Source organism: Lissotriton vulgaris, chromosome 1_2 (genome assembly GCF_964263255.1).
Source record: "Lissotriton vulgaris chromosome 1_2, aLisVul1.2, whole genome shotgun sequence".
In the NCBI taxonomy this organism is placed as follows: Eukaryota; Metazoa; Chordata; class Amphibia; order Caudata; family Salamandridae; genus Lissotriton; species Lissotriton vulgaris.
In genome coordinates, this window is record NC_141686.1 from 169,754,957 (window position 1) to 169,774,073 (window position 19,117).

General features: G+C 44.5%; 1 protein-coding gene across 1 annotated transcript in view; it reads left to right on the plus strand.

The window, feature by feature from the left end:
• The window catches only part of SLC37A3 (solute carrier family 37 member 3), a 175,945-nt gene that overhangs the window by 84,188 nt on the left and 72,640 nt on the right, over positions 1-19,117 (plus strand). Inside the window, exons 5-6 of the mRNA XM_086953054.1 lie at positions 4,727-4,810; positions 5,296-5,441. Coding sequence (XP_086809180.1) covers positions 4,727-4,810; positions 5,296-5,441 — 230 coding nt within the window. The remainder of the gene's footprint in view (positions 1-4,726; positions 4,811-5,295; positions 5,442-19,117) is intronic.

Genomic DNA, 19,117 nt, shown 5'->3' on the forward strand with positions numbered 1-19,117 from the left:
ATGTGGCATAATGCACACATTTTTTATAGTAATACTTCATTCTTTTATAATTTGTGCACATAGCAATACTGTCTGGAGAAAGAGTTCACCTAATTGGTACCTGTTTAACAACCAATGATAGAAATAAGCCATTGAAAGACGACCAGTTAGCCTTTGTGAAGGATCGTCCCCTATGTACAAATACGCCACAACGTTTTTAGTAACTTTTGATCCGTTTGAGCTAGAAACTGTTTTTTTAGTGGGAATCGGCAAAATAAGTGACGAATCCATAATTATGCTAAAAAAGCTTTGACTGCAGAAACTCGTAATTCCAGTGTCCCTGGGTATAATGAAGGCCTGTGTGGTGAAGGGTAGTCACCAGTTTTAGTCATCAGTTTTGTAAGTGTGCAAGCTGAGAGCCTCAGTGAAAATAGACCATTTGTGTGGTGGGTAGATGGAAGACCAGATTCTTTTCTCTTTTTGCCTATAGGGCAATTTGTGTAGTGAGTCGTCCCCACTTTAATCACCCTATTTAGCCCCAGGTTTTGCTTTGGGACTGTAACCGCTCCGGCTCGCCTGGGTGAATGATTGTCATCTATTGACATGGTCTGTGGTGTTACTTAGCTTTCCCACAGCTGCTGCTGACCCACAACACTTCAAATGGAGGATGGACAGTATGACAGTGATTTAAAATGTGTGCTTTCTAGAGTCATGCTATTTTAAATGGCTGGGACAAGTTGATTAATGCACCTTAATTTTTATCACTAGCAATGTATTTAATTGGTACTGACTGCAGGCCGATTTTATTTTATATTTATTGTCCTTGCATATTTATTTTATTGTTTGTCATATTACTAAATTGCTATGCGTGGTGTAGGGCAAAAGCTAACGGGTATGTTACTTATGTAGCATATGCGAAATATGCTGACCCTCTAACTTGTGCCAGAGTTTAGGCTCAAAATGCATTGGGTGTACAAGAATGATGTTTATGGATTAACTTATGCGCACTGTCATGGCGCAGGAGAAGGCCTGGATGGGCATTCCTGTACCAATAAGAATATAGTGAAGGTGTAAGCGTCCCTTTTGTGACATGAGAACTCGAAAAAAAGAAAAACATTGGATTATATTTGGAAAATAAAATAATTGGACAAGAAGAAGAAGTTCGTGGCATTTTTCAGTATGCTAGTACACTAAGGCTGTGCACCTGGATGGGGGCGGAGTTCCGCTCCCAACTTTCTTGTTTATATCTTTGGCGTGGCAAAGGGCTGACCACGTTTTCCGGGGAGCACGCAGTTTGACGAAGAACATTAATACAAATAAAATATGGAGTTAAAAGATTAAAGGAGGTGTGCACATCGTCGCTTTTTCAAAATGCGACCCTCTAACTTTGCCATGCTGCTCTACATTTATGGCCATTATGTGAGATGATTTTTGCTTTTTGTTTTTTTTCTCATGCCGAATACTAGAGTGATCTCATGTGGGCTTATGTTTTTTTTGGGGGGGGGGGTTACTAAAGGTAGCTCTCATAATTATTTTTTTAAATTCTGTGCATTTTCTAACAAACAGTTTCAGGTGTACAGTTACAATTTAAAGTCACAATATTTATATATATAGCGCGCTTCATCTTACAGTGGTTCGTTCTTAAATATACAGTTATTGTATTTAGCATTTTGGACAGTGTTTGACATTTTTTCCACACTCACTTGTTTAAACTCTCATTTTGATCTGATTTGCTCGTAGGGGTGGCTCTGATTTTATTTTTCCGAAGTGCTGGTCTTAAGACAACAAGTTTTACAGATAGGAGTCCACATGATCATGTCTGTTGTCCATAATTCATGTGGAGTTATGAGGATATAATTTGACTATGTTGAGTGTCATTTTGGTGGTTAGCAGATGAGACTTTGTTCTTATTGCGTTCAGTAGTAGCCAGAGAATTTTATTTGAACATTTTATTAAATGTTTTTCCAGTGTAGTGATTTTTGTTATGTTTTGGTCCATCTAACTGTTTTCTACACATACGTATACACGCTGACCGTGGCCAATCTGGAACAACAATTAGACATTTTCGAAGCTTGCATAATAGGTAAAGCGTATCACATTGCAATTGTTTTGAATGTGAGGATGATATGTGAAGGGCATTTTACAATGCGCTACTACACCATTTGGCTGATCTACTGCTGCGTTTTTTTTAATCTATTTTTTTAAATATGCCATTATGAGTTGTAAAGCACACGAGTACCCGAGTGGCCCTCTTGTTGCTAGACCAAACTGTAGGGAGCAAATTAACCGCATGCGCGCTGAAATTTAAAAATCGCGGGTAACGTGACAAAGCCAGCTCGTCATGCGCGCAGCGCAGGTAACGCCCATGACGAGCTGGCTTTGTCATCCGCATCGAAGGGGTTAAAGCTAAATTCAAGAGAATCATTGATTAAATAACCAGGTATTAAGAAGCTACCCATCCCCATCACCCCCAAGTAGCACGCCTAAAGAAGGCAGCATTCAACAGGTTGGCTGAGCCAGACCTTAAAACTCTACCAGGAATATACTGCTCAAAGCTCTTCGTAAAGAAGGCAGGGGGGTTTCCATAAACAGTTTTATAGGCTAAACAAAGAGCCTTAAAAGTATTCCCATGGCAGACCGGAAGCCAATTAAGTTGTCTAATAGTAGCCCTGACTGATTGATGTATAGGAATTCCCTAAAGAGAACAGGCTGCTGCATTCTGGATGGTTTGCAATTTTTTAAGCTGAACTTTTGAGAGGCTATTAAAGAGGCTATTGCAGTAGTCCAGTTGCGACAGAACTAGAGCGATAGCCACGCCTTTCATTGAATCAGCCAGTATAAATGTTTCAATTTTCTTTAAAATTCTAAGATGAAAAAAAGAAGTTGAGGTGATTTGGTTGATTTGATCTTTGTATTTAAGTTCACTGTCTAAGATAAAACCTTTGGGAATCGGTTTAGGTGCTGCACTTATGTCGGATGGCCACCACAGGGGAAACCAAATGGCTGGATTGTTCCCGAATTGGATAACTTCAATTTTGGAAGAATTAAGCCTTAAGCAATGATCGGCCATCCATTTGCTCACTGTCCTAATGCAGTTGTTAAACGTGGCACCAGCAGCGCTGACATCTTTAGCCAGAGACACTATAATCTGAGTGTCATCAGCGTGAGACGCTAATGACAACACAACAGATTAAATCAAAGCTGCAAGAGCGGTGACGTAAAGATTAAACAGAGTGGGGGGCGGGACGATCCCTGATGGACCCCACACAGCAGACAAAAAGATCCTGATTCAAAATCACCAAGTGACAACACTTGTTGCCGTCTTGAAAGGAAGGATTTAAGCAGCACGAATGCTAGGTCTTATCTCGAATTCCCTCAAACGGTCAATCCGTAATTCATGGTTGACCATATCGAAGACTGCAGAAAGATCCAACAGAATCAGAACTGCATTGCGTCAGCAGTCGAGAGATGAGCGAATTTACTCAGTGGTTGTAAGCAAGGCTGATTCAGTGCTATGATTTGCCCTGAAACCAAACTGTGTGTCATCCAGGAGATGATTATCCTCCAACAAGTAGGAGAGGTGGCGGTTCATGAATTTTTCTGCTTCTTTCCCCGGAAAGGGAAGTCTAGAAATAGGTCGATAGTTGTTGGGATCAAGAGGATTGCGCATGGATTTCTTTAAAAGGGTAAGCACTGACGCTGCTTTCCAGGTAGTAGGGAAAACACCAGTATCAAACATAGAAGACAACCGTAAAAAGGTATTGTGCTTGGACTTCAGGAGCCATAGTAATAAACTGGGTGGGAGGTATGAGGGGGGGGGGAAGCACGGTTCAGCAGGAGATCCCACTTTCACCTGTGAAATGAGTTCAATAATCTGTGCTACTGAGAGCATTAAAATGCTCCAGGATGATTAAGTTTAGGACTAGAATGAGGTGTTCCTTTTGTTGCCTTATTACTGCCCTGGGTATAAGTTACTGGTGTAATTTAGGAAAATGAATCGACCATTATTTTTTTGTCTAGAGCTTCATGCGGAAGTCCCACCTAACCACGGGGTAAGACACAATTATTTGCAGGAAATGCTTTGTGAATCAGGGCTGCATGTTCAGGAGATAATACTAGCCGAGTTCAGGAGTAGATCAAAACTATTCATAGAAAAAGCATTGTCAGTTGCCTCAGTGATGTGATGAAGCCTCTCCTCTGCAGAGGAAATCCGTCCTATTTCTTGTTTGCGTGGGCAGCCTGTATTGAGTGTTGTTGTGAATCTGGTTTCTGTTCCTTATCGTGTGCTGAGGCAAGAACATGGGATATCCATTGCACAATCCTTTGTTTTGTTTTACATTTCAGTGTGCTAAAAAGTGGGCTCTATTTTATATATTCCAATCCTGGGTCTCACTACAGTGGAAAATAGCTAGCCCTATATATACGCCCCACCAGACTTTGAGGGGGCAATTGCAAGCCCATTCTTAGCAGGCTCAGGTGCCTGTAAGCCACAGCTGTAACAGATGTGACTACAGCAAGGATATGTACAAACAAAGACTAGAATGAATGCATCATTTCTAATGGCTTAAAGCTCAATGGCACTGTACTCCCCTTCCTAAAACACCATGACTGCATTGCACTTCCCAGACTAGTTTTGCGATTACCTAATTATTGTACCGGAGGATGGTGACCCTCTTCCAGGTAGCAGAGGTGTATTTGTTTTGGCAGGTGATCTAACCACTGTTTTTTGTTCCTATGGTTATTCTAGGGGCTGTTTGTCAGTGGCATTGTTGGCGATCGATTGAACATGCGCTTTGTGCTGTCGTTTGGCATGTGCTCCTCTGCTGTCGTGGTGAGGCCCGTGTAGGAAGGGATGGGGCTGGTGAACTGTTGGGGGCCGGGCCATGAAAGATAAATCAAGGATATTTGTGTGTCATTCTCTTTCGGTGTTGTCCTCGATATTATATAATTCTTACTTTTCTTTTCGTCCTCTCTTCTTCCCTCTACTCAATTGTTATTTATCAGTCTCTGTTCTTCCTTCTTGCTTTTCTCTCATTCTGCCTTTATCATTATCAATCGTGTTATCAATCATGTCTGTCACTCTTGTTAATGTTTACCACAGCTAATGTTCTATTTAACTCTTAGTCTTTCTGTGTCTTCCTATGAGCCTGTAACCTTTTTCCCACCCTTTTCTCGAACTACTTTTTGTGCCACTTTTCTCATCTTGTTTCTTACTGTTTCTCTCTGTATGTTTCTGTTTCTCCCATCCTTTTTCTTGCATTCATTACTCTTTTGATTTGTCCAGAGCTCACCCTTTTTCTTATAATTTCATTTCAGGTATTTTTGTTTGGCACACTGACAGAATGGCTGCATTTCTATAACAAGATTTACTACTGCGCACTCTGGATCTTGAACGGTTTGCTGCAGTCCACCGGGTGGCCCTGTGTGGTAGCTGTCATGGGAAACTGGTTTGGGAAAGCTGGGTGAGTCTTTTCTGTTGTATTCTGTTTATTCCCCTTATACATGAGTAGTTCCTGTAATGCCAATAATGAGGGTGAGAAGAGGCTGCCGCTTCTCTGCTTTTTTTTAGATTTTATCGGAACTATGTACATTCCCACTCCTTTTTAAAGCATTTTTACTAAAGGGATTTTTTTCTCTCTGGTTTTGGAACAAGGATATTTCATAGTGATTTCCACTGCCCTTCACTAAGTGCTGCCATTCAGTCTTGTAATACACCTCTCCTTGATGTGCGCTGCAAAAGTATCCTTCGCTATCTTTCACAGCCACCATCCCCCCCCTTGCTTTAAAATATGTGTGTAGCACGGTCAGTGATGTATGCGTCTGACCATACCTGTGCTCACTTACCTGTTTGACATGATGAAAGCAGACCACAGTGATCTATGCTGCATAGATCTGTCAGATATAATTTGTTCCAAACTAATTTGTTCCCTTAGATGACCTCTACCCTGTCCAGGTTACATTACAATCCAGAGTCCGTCCAGGGTACATACAATCCTGATGGAAGAATATTTTGGTCCGAAACAAAACAAATAGTCTGTTAGTTTAATAAAATTATTCACACAGTTCTTTGTTCCTTCATTCTTATTTTCTTATAACTCTTCTCAGTAGCCAACGCATTTCGTCCTGTTGAAGGACTTCTTCATGCCTCCTCAATCTGTATGTTTGTCCCACTGAGTGTCCTCTCCTCTTCCAAGTCCGGCAATAAAAATCAGATCCCTCTTCGGATTGAGGAGCCCTGAAGTCCTTCAACAGGACGAAACGCGTTGGCTACTAAGAAGAGTTGTAAGAAAATAAAGATTGAAGGAACAAAGACCTATGTGAATAATTTTATTAAACTAACGGACTATTTATTTTGTGTGCGGACCAAAATATTCTTGCATTTGTCTGTTGTAGAAGGTTTTTCACAACAAAGGGAACCAAAGGGTTTGGTTTTCTTTGGCCAACGCACCATATGTGACTAAATTTCCCACGAGCTAAATAAGTGCGGTACTATATCCTAGATCCTTTTTGTGTAAATCCTTAGTCCGTCCAGGGTGAGCAGCGTAGAATTCTGATCTAAGGATTCAATATGATTCAGTTGTTTTTTTATTTATGTTCAGCTGCCGTGTAGGTACTTGGTTAATAGCTCAACCAAATATGCTGGAAAGAGGCCAGTCAAAATGATGTGCAGGATTATTGCTTTATAACAAAACAATATATTGAGATGGTGGATACTGGGGTAATGGGATAATAATTTTCTATTTTTCAGGCTAATCCTGTTGAATGGATCTAATTCAAAGTAGTAATAACGTTTTTTAGAGACAGAAATAACATTAAATGCCTGCCATGATACCCGATACAGGAGCGTAGGTGATAGACATAGACCTAGGAAGTGACTTTATAGTAAATGTTAAGATAATCCTGACTTATTTTGGTCATTTGGTGCCACCTTTGGGGCTGGAGTGAGGAGGAGGCAGAGTTTCAGTCTTTAGCTTGAAGGAGCTGGGATCAACGGTTGTTGGATTCTCTTAAGTTTGCCTTTGGGGGGCTGGTGTAAGGAGAAGGGTGACAATTTTGGTGGGTTCAAGTACGAAAAGTTTGAGCTGTCTGAAGATTGGGCAGCAAGGGCAACTGAATTGTAGAAGGCCAAGAGGTTTATTTTGATTATATGATCAAATGATTTGGGTTCTAGTCTGGAAGTGGTGGTAGAAATGACTTGGGGAGATCGTGCCCATCCCACATTTTTATTCCTTTTATTATTTCTTTGTAATTGGGGCTGGTGGAGTGGGGCACGTGTGCAGTTGGTGTTAAGTACTGCTGGTGTCGCTGTATTGTTTGGGTAGATCCACGCCCCAGTCATTTTGATAAATTGAAATGCTGATATGTAAGGAAAGAGTTAAGTGACCAGTGATGAAAGATATCTTGTTACTGATGTAGGTTTTGCCCCAAAGGCAAAATAAGATCTTTGGAGTGTATTCCGCATTCCTGAACTAGGAGATCAGCATTTCATCCATGGGATATGATGAATGGGCTTGTGCTGGCTCTGAGGCGTGTGGTTTAATGAAGTCTTTAATGTTGATGGCAGGAGGAAGGGACATGATGGATACCTAGGCAATAAGAAGAAAGTGAGAAGGGCAATAGAGAAGAAGGTAGAAATCTTGCGCACATCATTAAAGAATTGTATCCAAGCTACTCAGACGACTCAGTGGATTGGCAGAAGTCCCTTCTTCAAAGGAGTGCATGGAAATTTAGCCCAAGTTATTTTAAGGGGAGTATTTGGGCAGCTTCTGAGGGCAAACATGAGATGCTGTGTGAAAAGTTGAAAGAACAAGATTCTTGTTGAGTAAAGTATGGTGACCTTGGTACAGGATCGCGTTAAGGTGTCTGTTGCCTTCTTTTTAAAAATATAATTGCTGTTATTATTTTTATCTGTTTTAAAGACGGTTCTTAACTTGTGTTTAACTTGTGTCATTCTCAGAGGAGCTGCGTTCAATGCTCCGGGGTGGGACGTAAGGGATTCGCACAATTACAAGGGCTCATGCTGAGTAGGCGCCGGGTCAGCGTTCTAGTAGCAGGACCAGACGCCCAGCTGACGGCATGAATACTCCAGAAGGTGCGATGGCGCATCTGTCATTAGAGGGGTTCTGACCTTAGTACAGAATCGCGCAAAGGTGTCTGTTGCCTTCTTTTTAAAAATATAATTGCCGCTATTATTTTTATCCGTTTTAAAGACGGTTCTTAACTTGTCACTACTGTTTAACTTGTGTCATTCTCAGAGGAGCTGTGTTCAATGCTCTGGGTTGGGACATAAGGGATTCGCAAGGGCTCATGCTGGGTAGACGCCGTGTTAGCGTTTTAGTAGCTGAACCCAACGCACAGCTGACTACATTAATACGCCAGATGGCGCGACCTCGCAGCGGACGCGCCAAAGGCGCACCAAAGGCGCACCAAAGGCAAACTCATCTGCACCCATCCCCGCATGACCAGACCCAGGGGCCAGAACCACTGGATCTGTGCGCCCAGAAAGGCTCTACTGTGCCAGTTCATTGCTGAAGCAGTTAAACAGGGTCCCAGGTCCCAAGTGTACTCTTATCATCTCCTTGGAGGAGCATCAGGATAGGTGCTCACATTGTGTCTTCAGACTCGCCCCACAAGATCTCCCCGTACTCCCAGCGGGGCCCACCTATAAACTACTCTTACTCAATTGTAGATCCCTGCCCAAGCATACGACTGAGATTTTCATGCTGCTAAAGGACTTTGGTCCAGAGGTTCTGTTCCTCACTGAGACCTGGCTCAATGTGAGCTCAGAGCCGGACATTGTCCAATCACATCCTCCTGATTACTTAATCCAGAGGAAAGACAGAACATCAGGAGTGGGCGGTGGGATCGCCATTATCTACAAAGACCACTTGACCTGTAGACTACTAGAGAGTCCATTATTAGACTGTGAGCATGTTCATTTTCCAATGGAATGTACTCCCTCATTGTCATTCTCCGGTATATTGATGTACCGTCCACCTGGGTCAATGGGCCAATTTGGTAAATCTCTGTTGAAAACAATTATGACCTTGGCTAGCCCCTCGGCTAATTTCACTCTCCTTGGAGATTTTAATCTTCACTTTGACGATCCCCTGGCATCTTCGATGACTGAACTAGCACAAGACCTGTTGGAATGCCAACTTCACCAGAAGGTCTCCCAAGCAACTCCTAATAAAGGGCACCTCCTTGATCCAATTTTTTCTAACCTGGCGGAACTAAAAGTTAAAAGGCCCCATCCCCATACCATGGTCAGATCATTTTTTGATTTCTTCAATTTGGCCCCCACCATCCCCTGTTTTGCACACAGTCAGCTCGAATAATAACCCGTCCTAGGTCCAAACTCCCGGTGGAAGGATGGATCCAGGAAATGGAAAATTCCAGACCAAATCTGGAACTTAATCCAGTCACGGATTACCAGAAGTTTGCACACTGGATGGAGGAGTCACTGAACACGGTGCTCCCAAAGAAATCAATCCAGAAGAAAGCGGGTTACAACAAGTCTGCATCATTCGTTCCAGAGCGGCGTACGTTAAAACAATAATGCAAACGACGAGAGAGGACATGGAGGAAAGATTTCTCAAATATTAAGAAACCGGATTTAGGACACCTATTGGAAAATATAAGGTTGAAATAAAACGAGCCCAGGCCACTTTTTATGATGAAAAGATCGAAGTAGCAGCCAACTCCTCCAGAGAGACCTTTCTGATTGCAAAAAAACTTCTCAAAGTCCCTGATTCCCCCTGCGGCACCCAATCCTTCGGGACACCGCTGTAACGAACTTGCGGAATACTTTGCCACCAAAGTTCATAACATTCTCAAGCATCTCCCACAAAGAGACAGTGATACACTTGAGCCGACCACCGCGGGCCCGCATGGAAATAAACAACACCATCTGGAGATTTTTATTCTGCTGACGCAGGAATGATTCTTAGCTACCTTAACTTCTGCCAAACCATTGGACCCTGCACCACCTAACATTTTAAAATTGGTAGCACCTACAGTGGCCCCCATTATGACCAGTCTGATCAATTCCTCCCTCTCATTGAGGATAGTTGCCCCCGAATGAAAGAGGGCAATGGTAAAAGCTCTGCTTAAAAAAATCTAACCTGGACCCTGCAGGTCTGGGCAATTATCACCCTATCTCGCTCCTCCCGATAATTGGCGAAATTGCAGAGGAATATGCTAACCATACAGTCTCCACGTTCCTTGAATCCAACAACCTGCTCCATCCCTCACAAACTGGCTTCCGCCCTCGTCAAGACACCGAGACCGCCTTATTAGTGGTGGTGGAGGAAGCGAGAAAAATTCTTGATTCAGGAGGTACAGCAGCCATAATACTCCTCGACCTAAGTGCTGCCTTCGATACGGTGAACCACCGTACCTTGGCTCACCATCTCAGGAATATAGGAGTGTCCAGAAGGCGTTATTGTGGCTCCAATACTTTTTGGAGGACAGGTGTTTTCAGGTGTTTGAATGTGAGATCTTTACTAATTTAGTGGAGTCCCACAGGGCTCCTCTTTGAACCCGACCTTTTTTAATGTCTATATGTATCCATTGGTGGACGTTGTTGCCCCCTTTGAGATTCATTTAGTCACATATGCCGATGACATTCAGTTGGTGGTGGCACTGACCCAGGCCAACCATACGCCCTCTGATCTCCATTCTTGTCTTGAGGAAGTTACTAAATGGATGAGCTTGTTATACTTAAAACTTAAGGGAGCTTATGTTGCTTGGCAACAATTAAACTTTAAATAGATTACTATGTTGCCAGCTTGTATGGGACCGGTACCCATCCCAAAAACTGATATAAAAAGCTTGGGTGTCTGGCTGGACCAAGATCTCTCATTTAAAGTCCAAGCCAGTAAGACCGCTGCTCTGTTATGGCATGTTAAGAATGATACGCAAAGTGCTTCCACTCCTACTGGACCAACTAAAAAAACATTGATCCAGGCACTCATCCTTTCCGGGATAGGTTATGGCAATGCCCTTAACCTGGGCACCCCTAAGGTAGTCATCACAAAACTGCAGATTGTACAAAATTCAGCTGCAAGACTGCTCATGGGAACCCTGAACCGCTGTTCAGCAAAGCCGGCACTACGTGTGCTCCATTGGTTACCGGTGCAGGAGAGAATTAATTTTAAGGGCCTGTGTGTTGCCCATAAGTCCCTAGGAGGAAATCGGCCTCCTATTATCAAATCCATGATTTGCCCTTACAAGGCCAACAGAAGCCTTCGCTCAGATGAGATGTACCTAACAGTGGTACCGAAAGATTGAGAAGGCCAGAAGTGGCGGCCGGCGTTTTTCATACAATGCCTCAAAACTGTGGAACGGCCTGCCACTGCATCTGCGTAGACAATCCAATCCAAATCAAATCCAATATAAACTTTATTCGGTTTCACATAGACAAAACCTCAAAAGTTACTTAAAATTCAATAAAAATAACATGATTCCATAAAATAGTAATCCCAATAAAATATGAACAAATACCATTGCAAAACCTCCCAAACTAATCTCTAGCAATAAAGTGCACAATGGAAAATCAAGCAGTTTCCCCCTTGGAATAATTCTGCCCTACATGGGTGATCTAGTCCTAATAATAAACATTTATCTCTTTGATGGATCCTCAATCAAATAGCTAATTATCCAGACAAGCCCTAGTTCTCACAGTACATTTCAAATAACTGACTATGAAGAATATACAGTCCACCTTCAATAATTGGAGGTACAGGAGAGCTGGGCGAGTCTGATTTAAAATTAATTCTTTTTAAAATGGACTATAAAGTGCTTTCGGGGTACCGCATAAAATTTACGAAAAAAGCATAAAATGTAGCAGGTCCTGTGGAGACTGTCCGTCGCAGCCTCAGGGTTCTAACAATTGACCTTTACTGCACCCTCTTGGACTTGCAAGCAGGAGGTGAAAAAGATCCAGGCGAAACCTGGTCAATAAAAAACACTCATAAGTAGATAAAGACCCCAGGAGATACGGCTCAGCAGAAGGAGTTGTTTTAAGCATTAAAAATATGCGGACACTCAGTTTGCGCAATTCCCGCTCCTCTCTTTCCAGCTTCCTTAAACTACTGAAGGATGTCCTAATTGTCTTTATGTCCTTTTTAGGTCTCGGACTAGGCAGCTCACGCGCTGTCTCGTTGAGAGATGTTGTATACAGTATAGTGGGGGAAGCTCCGCCCACTTTCAGTCCAGGTTTTCCATTGGCTTTAATCAGAAATGCTGCATTCTGATTTGTTTCTGGCTTGTCTGTCCCTCCTCCTGATGGCCATGTCGTCATTTTAATCCTTACATGGCTATCAGCCCCTTTACTTTGCAAACTGTTTTGTTCCTCTGCCCCCCTCCCTTCCCTCCCCTCCAGCAGTCTGTAACTTCTCTGCCCACCGACCCCACTCCCGATCATGCGGTCTTGGAGTCACGCACTTTTGTTTATAATGCAATAGGGCTCGCGTAATAAGAGTCCTATTGCATTTAGAAAGGATTGTTTTCTCGTATGATTGGCTGGCTGAGTCTCGCACTTTATTTTGCCTGAAATGTCCAGCCGGCTAGATTGCGCATGCGTCGTCCAGCAGACGCTAAACAGACGCCACTGCGCATGAAGAATATACAAAACACCGACATTGGGGCTAATTGTAAGTGTAATTAGATGCATTTTTTTTAACGCACAGTATCGCCTGCTGTGTGAAATAAATTGTTTTCTGACAAGCATAAATCAATCAACTCTGTCCGCTGTCCAAAAATCGGGACATATGCCAAATTCAGTGTAATTTAGGGGGCAAACAGTGAAAAAAACTGGATTGTTTAAGCATATCCGGCCCGCCTGGTGGCGCGTCAAAGGATCGGAAAGGTGGGGTTACTGAGGAGACGGCCAGAAGAGGACTGTAAATGGCGTGCAAAGACAATTTTCTACGAAAAATAGTTCTCATGCGCAAACATGCAGAAATGTTACAGTAATGATAAGAGATGGCTCTCAGCGCCTGGATCCGAGCACGCTTCTGCAGGTTCAGTGCACTTCATGAGCAGTGTAGAGGTGCCAGGCAGGTTAAAAGTTCTTATTACTCTTTAGAATGAAATAGAGAGTCGAAAAAGTCAACGGTTTTCCAAACATTCGAAGGCGCAAGAGTTATCACCACTACATGAAAAACGCTGTGAATAAGCAAGCACGAAGCACACGTGACATACCTTAAAAATCTACGTAACGAAACCTATGCAAACTCCTCACATATTTAATTTACCTTCTGCACAGCGGCAGAAGCAAAGGCGGGTCGTGGTGGACGGAGTACTTCAGAGCGCTGGTGGGAAACATTAACTTAACAAATTGCACACAACACCCTCCACCATCAATGCCCTGTGTTTTGGAACTGCTTCCATCTGCCGCTCCATCCGAAGGCTTGAAGATTTCCTGATACAAATTAAATAATCGACAACATATTCTTCCTTAAAATGTCTGGTCCTAGCACACTCCAACGCGCTGTAGCCCCACGGGTCACCCCTCGCATGGTTACAGGTGTGGGGAGTGTGTGTACCCCGAATCTTAGTTCAGGGAGTTGTTACTTACACCCACCCCCGTGCTCAGGGCTACGAAGGGGTATTCGGGGCGCACCATACAAAACAGAAGAAATACATACAATGTAAAATATGAAAACCGTGAAAGAAGGGGGTATTTAAGTGCGGGGTGTGGGGGTTTGTGATATCTGGTGCGACAGGCTAAGCAGCGGGGCCATGCATATATAGGCAGCGCATGAAGAGGAACACACAACTGACACTTTGTGATGGTAGTCTGCACCGGAAGTCACGAGCCACCTCGGCCCCTTTTATTTATGCTCTCTGGCCAAGCCTGGCCTGAGAGTGATACATAGTGTGGAGGTTCTTCTGGGGCCTCATCTCCTTAGATGAGCAACTAGACCGCTACATCCCATCCCAAATTGTTTTTTTTTTTTAACGAGTAACAGAAAATAGGTTTCAACATACATAATCAGCTAGTCTCTTACTAAGCCGGGTATTCCGCCTGAGATTGTACGGATGTAGGCGGCTCTCTTGTTCTTGCCGGGGACTTATCGGTCCTTGATCATTACCAGCGTCCTCGAGACCGGTGGCTTCAATAGATGGTGACTTTACTGGACTTTGAGGTGGAGTCTCATCAGGGTTGCATTCAGCATCAGCCGGTTGCAACTCTGCGGTTCTTGACTGTCCTTTCCCTCGGGATGGTCTGACTGGAGGCAGAACTCTCTTGAACCATGACTTTATGGTCCACAGCCCCGGCTCCTAGGGAGTTCGGAACTTCCCTCCACTCCACCGATTCGGTAGCAACACGGAACACCCATGGATCACTACACGGACTTTCGCTCGTCGTCGACGACTCGCTTTGTCGCTGGTCTTCTGTCGTCTTGCTTGAGCACTCGCTGGGTCGTATGGCTCTTGCTTCCAGTTGTCGGCTATGGTTAGCATGTCTCGCCGAGGTCCTGCCAGCATAAGTGACCATGGGGACCGTTGTGTGGTACAGTGAGGCGTGCTGCGGTATTCTCTCAGGAATTGTTGCAGAGCAGTGTCCGGATCAGTGTTCTCGGCCATCGCTATGCGTAATATTTTGTTGGTGGTGTGCATGAACCGTTCGACTTCACCATTGGCTTGTGGCCACTGAGGGGTGATTCGGTGGTGCTTGACTCCTACTCGTGCCAAGAAGTCTTTAAACTCACTGCCTTGGAATGGCGGTCCATTGTCTGTCTTGATGACATGTGGTAGACCAAATAGGACAAATGACTTTTCCAAGACTGGTTGTAGATTGGCAAACGCTGTGGATGGCAGGATTTTGACGATTTGATATTTGGTGTAACTGTCGATGAAAACAGCTGTGACTCCCGTCAGGGAAACTTCCGAAATCCAGGCTCACCCACGACCACGGCGATGGGGCTGGATCTTCGGTGATCACGGGTGCTGGAGCTTTGGCGTTGCTTGTGAGTTGACAAGCTCTGCAGTTGCTTACTACAGTGTCTACGCTGTCCTCTAGATCTGGGAACCACACCTTTTACCTCATCCTTGACTTCATTCTCCTGATGCCTTGGTGCCCTCATGTGCGAGGATAGTCGCCAGTTCTTGCAGACTTTGCCGCATGACGATGCGTGAACCTCTTAGTATGATTCCGTTCTCTGCTGAATTGAGTTCATTTCGAACTTTCCAAAATTTGCCCAGGCGGGTCCTGTCAGGCTCACTCCACCCTTGGATGTTCTTAAGGAATCCGTCCCAGGATCCTTCCTTTAGAGAGTCAGCTACTCGCTGGAGGATCGTGTTCTTGTTCATGTGTGTCTTGACTTCCTCTATTGAGAGAGCTCGCGGACACGACCACTGGTTGACCATGTTGACAAATTCTTCTGTATTTGTTTCTTGATCACCGCCTACATCTGCTGTCAGTGCTGGGTGGCGAGACAAAAATTCAGCGGGGTTCTTCGCGCTTGGTCGATACATTAGTTCCATCTGGTAATGTTGCAATTGGATGACCCATCTTTCGATCCTGGGGGGTGGGTGAGGCGCCGTTCCTTTGAGCAAGGGGAGAAGAGGTTGATGGTCTGTAATTACTCGAAAGGGGTGGCCGCTCACATATAACTGAAAATGGTTGCATGCCCATTTGATGGCCAGTGCTTCTCGCTCTATTTGGGAGTACCCGGCTTCTGTTGCCGTGAGCGCTTTACTTGCAAAAGCTAACGGGACCCATGTTCCTGGTTCAGTCTCTTGGGTGAGCAGTGCCCCTAGGCCTACCGGGCTGGCATCTACCAGCAACTCTGTGGGGCGAGTGGTGTCAAAGTATGTCATGGTTGTACTATCTAAGAGAGCTGACATTACTTGTTTGAAAGCTTTGTCTTCCTCAGGGGTCCACTTCCAGGGGGTTTCTTTCTTTGTGAGGTTTCGCAGTGGTTCTGCAATTTTTGCCAGGTTTGGGATGAATCGCCCGCAGTATGTTGCCTTACTTCAGAGGCATTGGTTGGAGCAGGAGCGAGGTGAATTGCTTTCGACTTCTGAGATCTACTATGACCCCCTCCGAACTAAACACTTATCCAAAGAAGTCAATCGGTTTGCGGAAGAATTGGCATTTTTCCTTGTGAAGAGTCACGCCATGTTCTGCCAGCCTCTGGAGCATGGCTCGGAGCTGTCGGTGGTGGTCTTCAAGAGTTTTAGAGTGAATAAGGATATCGTCGCTTATGTTAAGGACGCCTTGGAGGATCTCCCTCACAGCGTTCTGAAATATCTCTGCTGCAGAAGATATCCCAAAATTCAGTCTTTTGTACCGACGAAGCCCAAGGTGAGTCGAACATGTGGTAATGTACCTGCTTTCCTCTGCTAGTTTCAGCTGGTGATACCCAGCGTTTAGCTCGGTTTTCAAGAACCATTGTGAGCCATTGAGGTCGGCTAGAATGTCGTCAACCGTTGGTGTTAAATGTCTCTCTTGTCTTATGGCTTGATTGGGCATTCTCATATGGATGCAGATCCGGATCTTCCCTCGCTGCTTTGGCTTTTCAGCGATTACCATAGGGGATACCCACGGAGTTGGACCCGTTACTTTGATTACTCCTTGTTGTTCTAGCTTCAGGAGTTCTTGCTCTACTAGTGGCCAGAGATGGAAAGGGATTTGTCTGGGTCTTCGCGCAACAGGTTGCACTGCCTTATCTATATGCAGTTTTACTGGTGGTCTCTTTATATTCCCTAATCCTTTAAACAATTGTGGGAACAAATCCAGAATGTCATCGGTCTGGAGGAGTTTCACTGCATTTGCAAATGCAATTAAGTTGAGGTCTTCAGCGGTGTGACTCCCAACTAGTATATCTGCTTCTCTATCAACAACATGGAATGTTGTTGTAACTTCTTGGGTCTCCCGACTTCACTTGGACTGTCATTTTTCCTTTCAGGGGAAGCAGCTTTTGGCTCCCATACGTCAGAATCCTGATTTTGGATGGAGTGAGTGGTGGTCTTGGGTTTAGCCTTTTATAATGCGCTCCGGTGTCACTTAGGCCAGTTACTGGGGACCCATCAATCTCAACGTTGCACTCGGGTTGCGCCCGTCGTCTCTTTTTTTTAGGTCACTTGCAAACGATACGAAGTAGCATTCTTCGTCTTCTTCCGTGGAGAAGTCATCCAGGCGCTGGTTGTTGCGAGTGGAGGTTCTTGTTGATTGTGACGTTGTGGGTTCTCGCTCCTCTAGCGATAGGTATCTTACAGATTCTGTCGGTATCCTCCTTCCTGGGCTGCCTCTACCTCGCGAACCTCCACGACATACGCTCGCGAAATGGTTGGAGATACCACACTTGGTATCGGCTGCTCTTGCTTCCGCGCATGCGCACACAGCTCACGGGGTGTGCGGGAGCCTCAGGCGGCGCTGTGACTCCGGCGGTTAACGTGCACAGTGTCCTCCAAGGTTGAGGCACTTGTGACCGTCGGCTGGGTCGTGCGCCGCTCACCTCTGGGTCTGCTGACGATGCTGCCCCTTCTTTCAGGCCTCCTTGCTGCTGGGCTTGCGCGCCCGCTGGTTCTTCCTTTCACTTCAGGTGAGCGTCGCTCTTTCAGTGTTGGTGCTTGTCACATGAAGAAATCCCACCCTCGTCGCCAGTGTGGGGGTTTGTGATATCTGGTGCAACAGGCTAAGCAGCGGGGGCCATGCATATAATGGCAGCGCATGAAGAGGAACACACAACTGACACTTGGTGATGGTAGTCTGCGCCGGAAGTCAAGAGCGACCTCGACCCCTTTATTTATGCTCTCTGGCCAAGCCGGGCCAGAGAGGGATACATGGTGTGGAGGTGCTTCCGGGGCCTCATCTCCTTAGATGAGCAACTGGACCACTACATGCGGGAACGGGTGCTGCAAAAATGAGCACTTTAAATGAATAAACATCGATTTTCGATCCTTCTGTAATTATAGAAGACAAATAAAGAGACGCTAGGAGACTTTTCGGCTAAATGTCTGGCATATCCAGATATATATGGTTGAATGCTCCTATCGTGTCCACCCGTCCTCTGACATTAACCTGAGAAGTACCTCTTTAATCATCCTGACCAGGGAGCCCGTCTGCTTCAAAACAAACACGAGGCAGGGAGGGCTGGCATCGCTCGTTTTGAGTTCTGCAGAATAAAAGCAAAACAGGCTTGAGAACAGCGGAAACATTCAATCCTGGACAGAGCTTTTCTTTTTATAGTTGCAGAAATATCCCATGGTTTGATAGAAACAGAGCCTGCTGTGAAATAAAAGGTGCAAGTCTTTAATTCTGACACCTTTACAACTTTTACATTCTGAGGCGGGGTATTCTGCTGCATCCGATATACTTGTTTATGCAATTGCATTAGACGTTCGCGTCCCAGCAAGCGGTTCACCCCACTGATGCCCCTGAAATACTTACACAGGCATTGTGATCCCCAGCGAGCCATCAATCCTCCGATACTCCTTAAACGTGCCACTAGTAAATGCTGGAACGTACCATATTATTAATGTTAAGACTGGGTAAAGAGAAATGCTTTTTTTTCTCTGCACTGGACGACCCCCTTAATTGCTCCTTCTTCCTCTTCATCATTTAACTTCCCTCCTCTTTGGAACCTCCGACTTAGCTCTCCACTTGTCCACCAATTCTCAGATCTTACATGTGTCCTTTTAAGCTCAAACTCTTTCCTGTGTTCCGCCTTACCAGCACCCTAGAATCTTTCTCCCAACTTTCTCCAAGTGAATCTGTGAGGCTTGAACCATAATACATTTCGAGATTATTTAAAGGATTTCTTTTTTTTCTACCATTGCACACAAAATTCCAATTTCACTTGGATAATCCATCTTTATTCTCTTTGTTCGATTAATGTTGAGTGTGCAATCGGTGTGTATTTTACACCTAAAACATTTGTTTGACTCTGTGTCTCGTTCATGCCTTTGGGTGTTAAGGCTTGTCATCTATAAATTTAGATTATATTCTTTTGAGTCGTTCTTTGTTCTAACTCCCCTTCTGGGGGGTGATTATACAAGTTTAAAATATGGAATTTCACTTCAGCGATGCTGTGATGAATTTAGAAAATATGTATTTCCACTGGATAATTCATATGTTTAGTCTGACTGACTATCACTCTCCTGGGGTGCTCTGCTCCAAAAT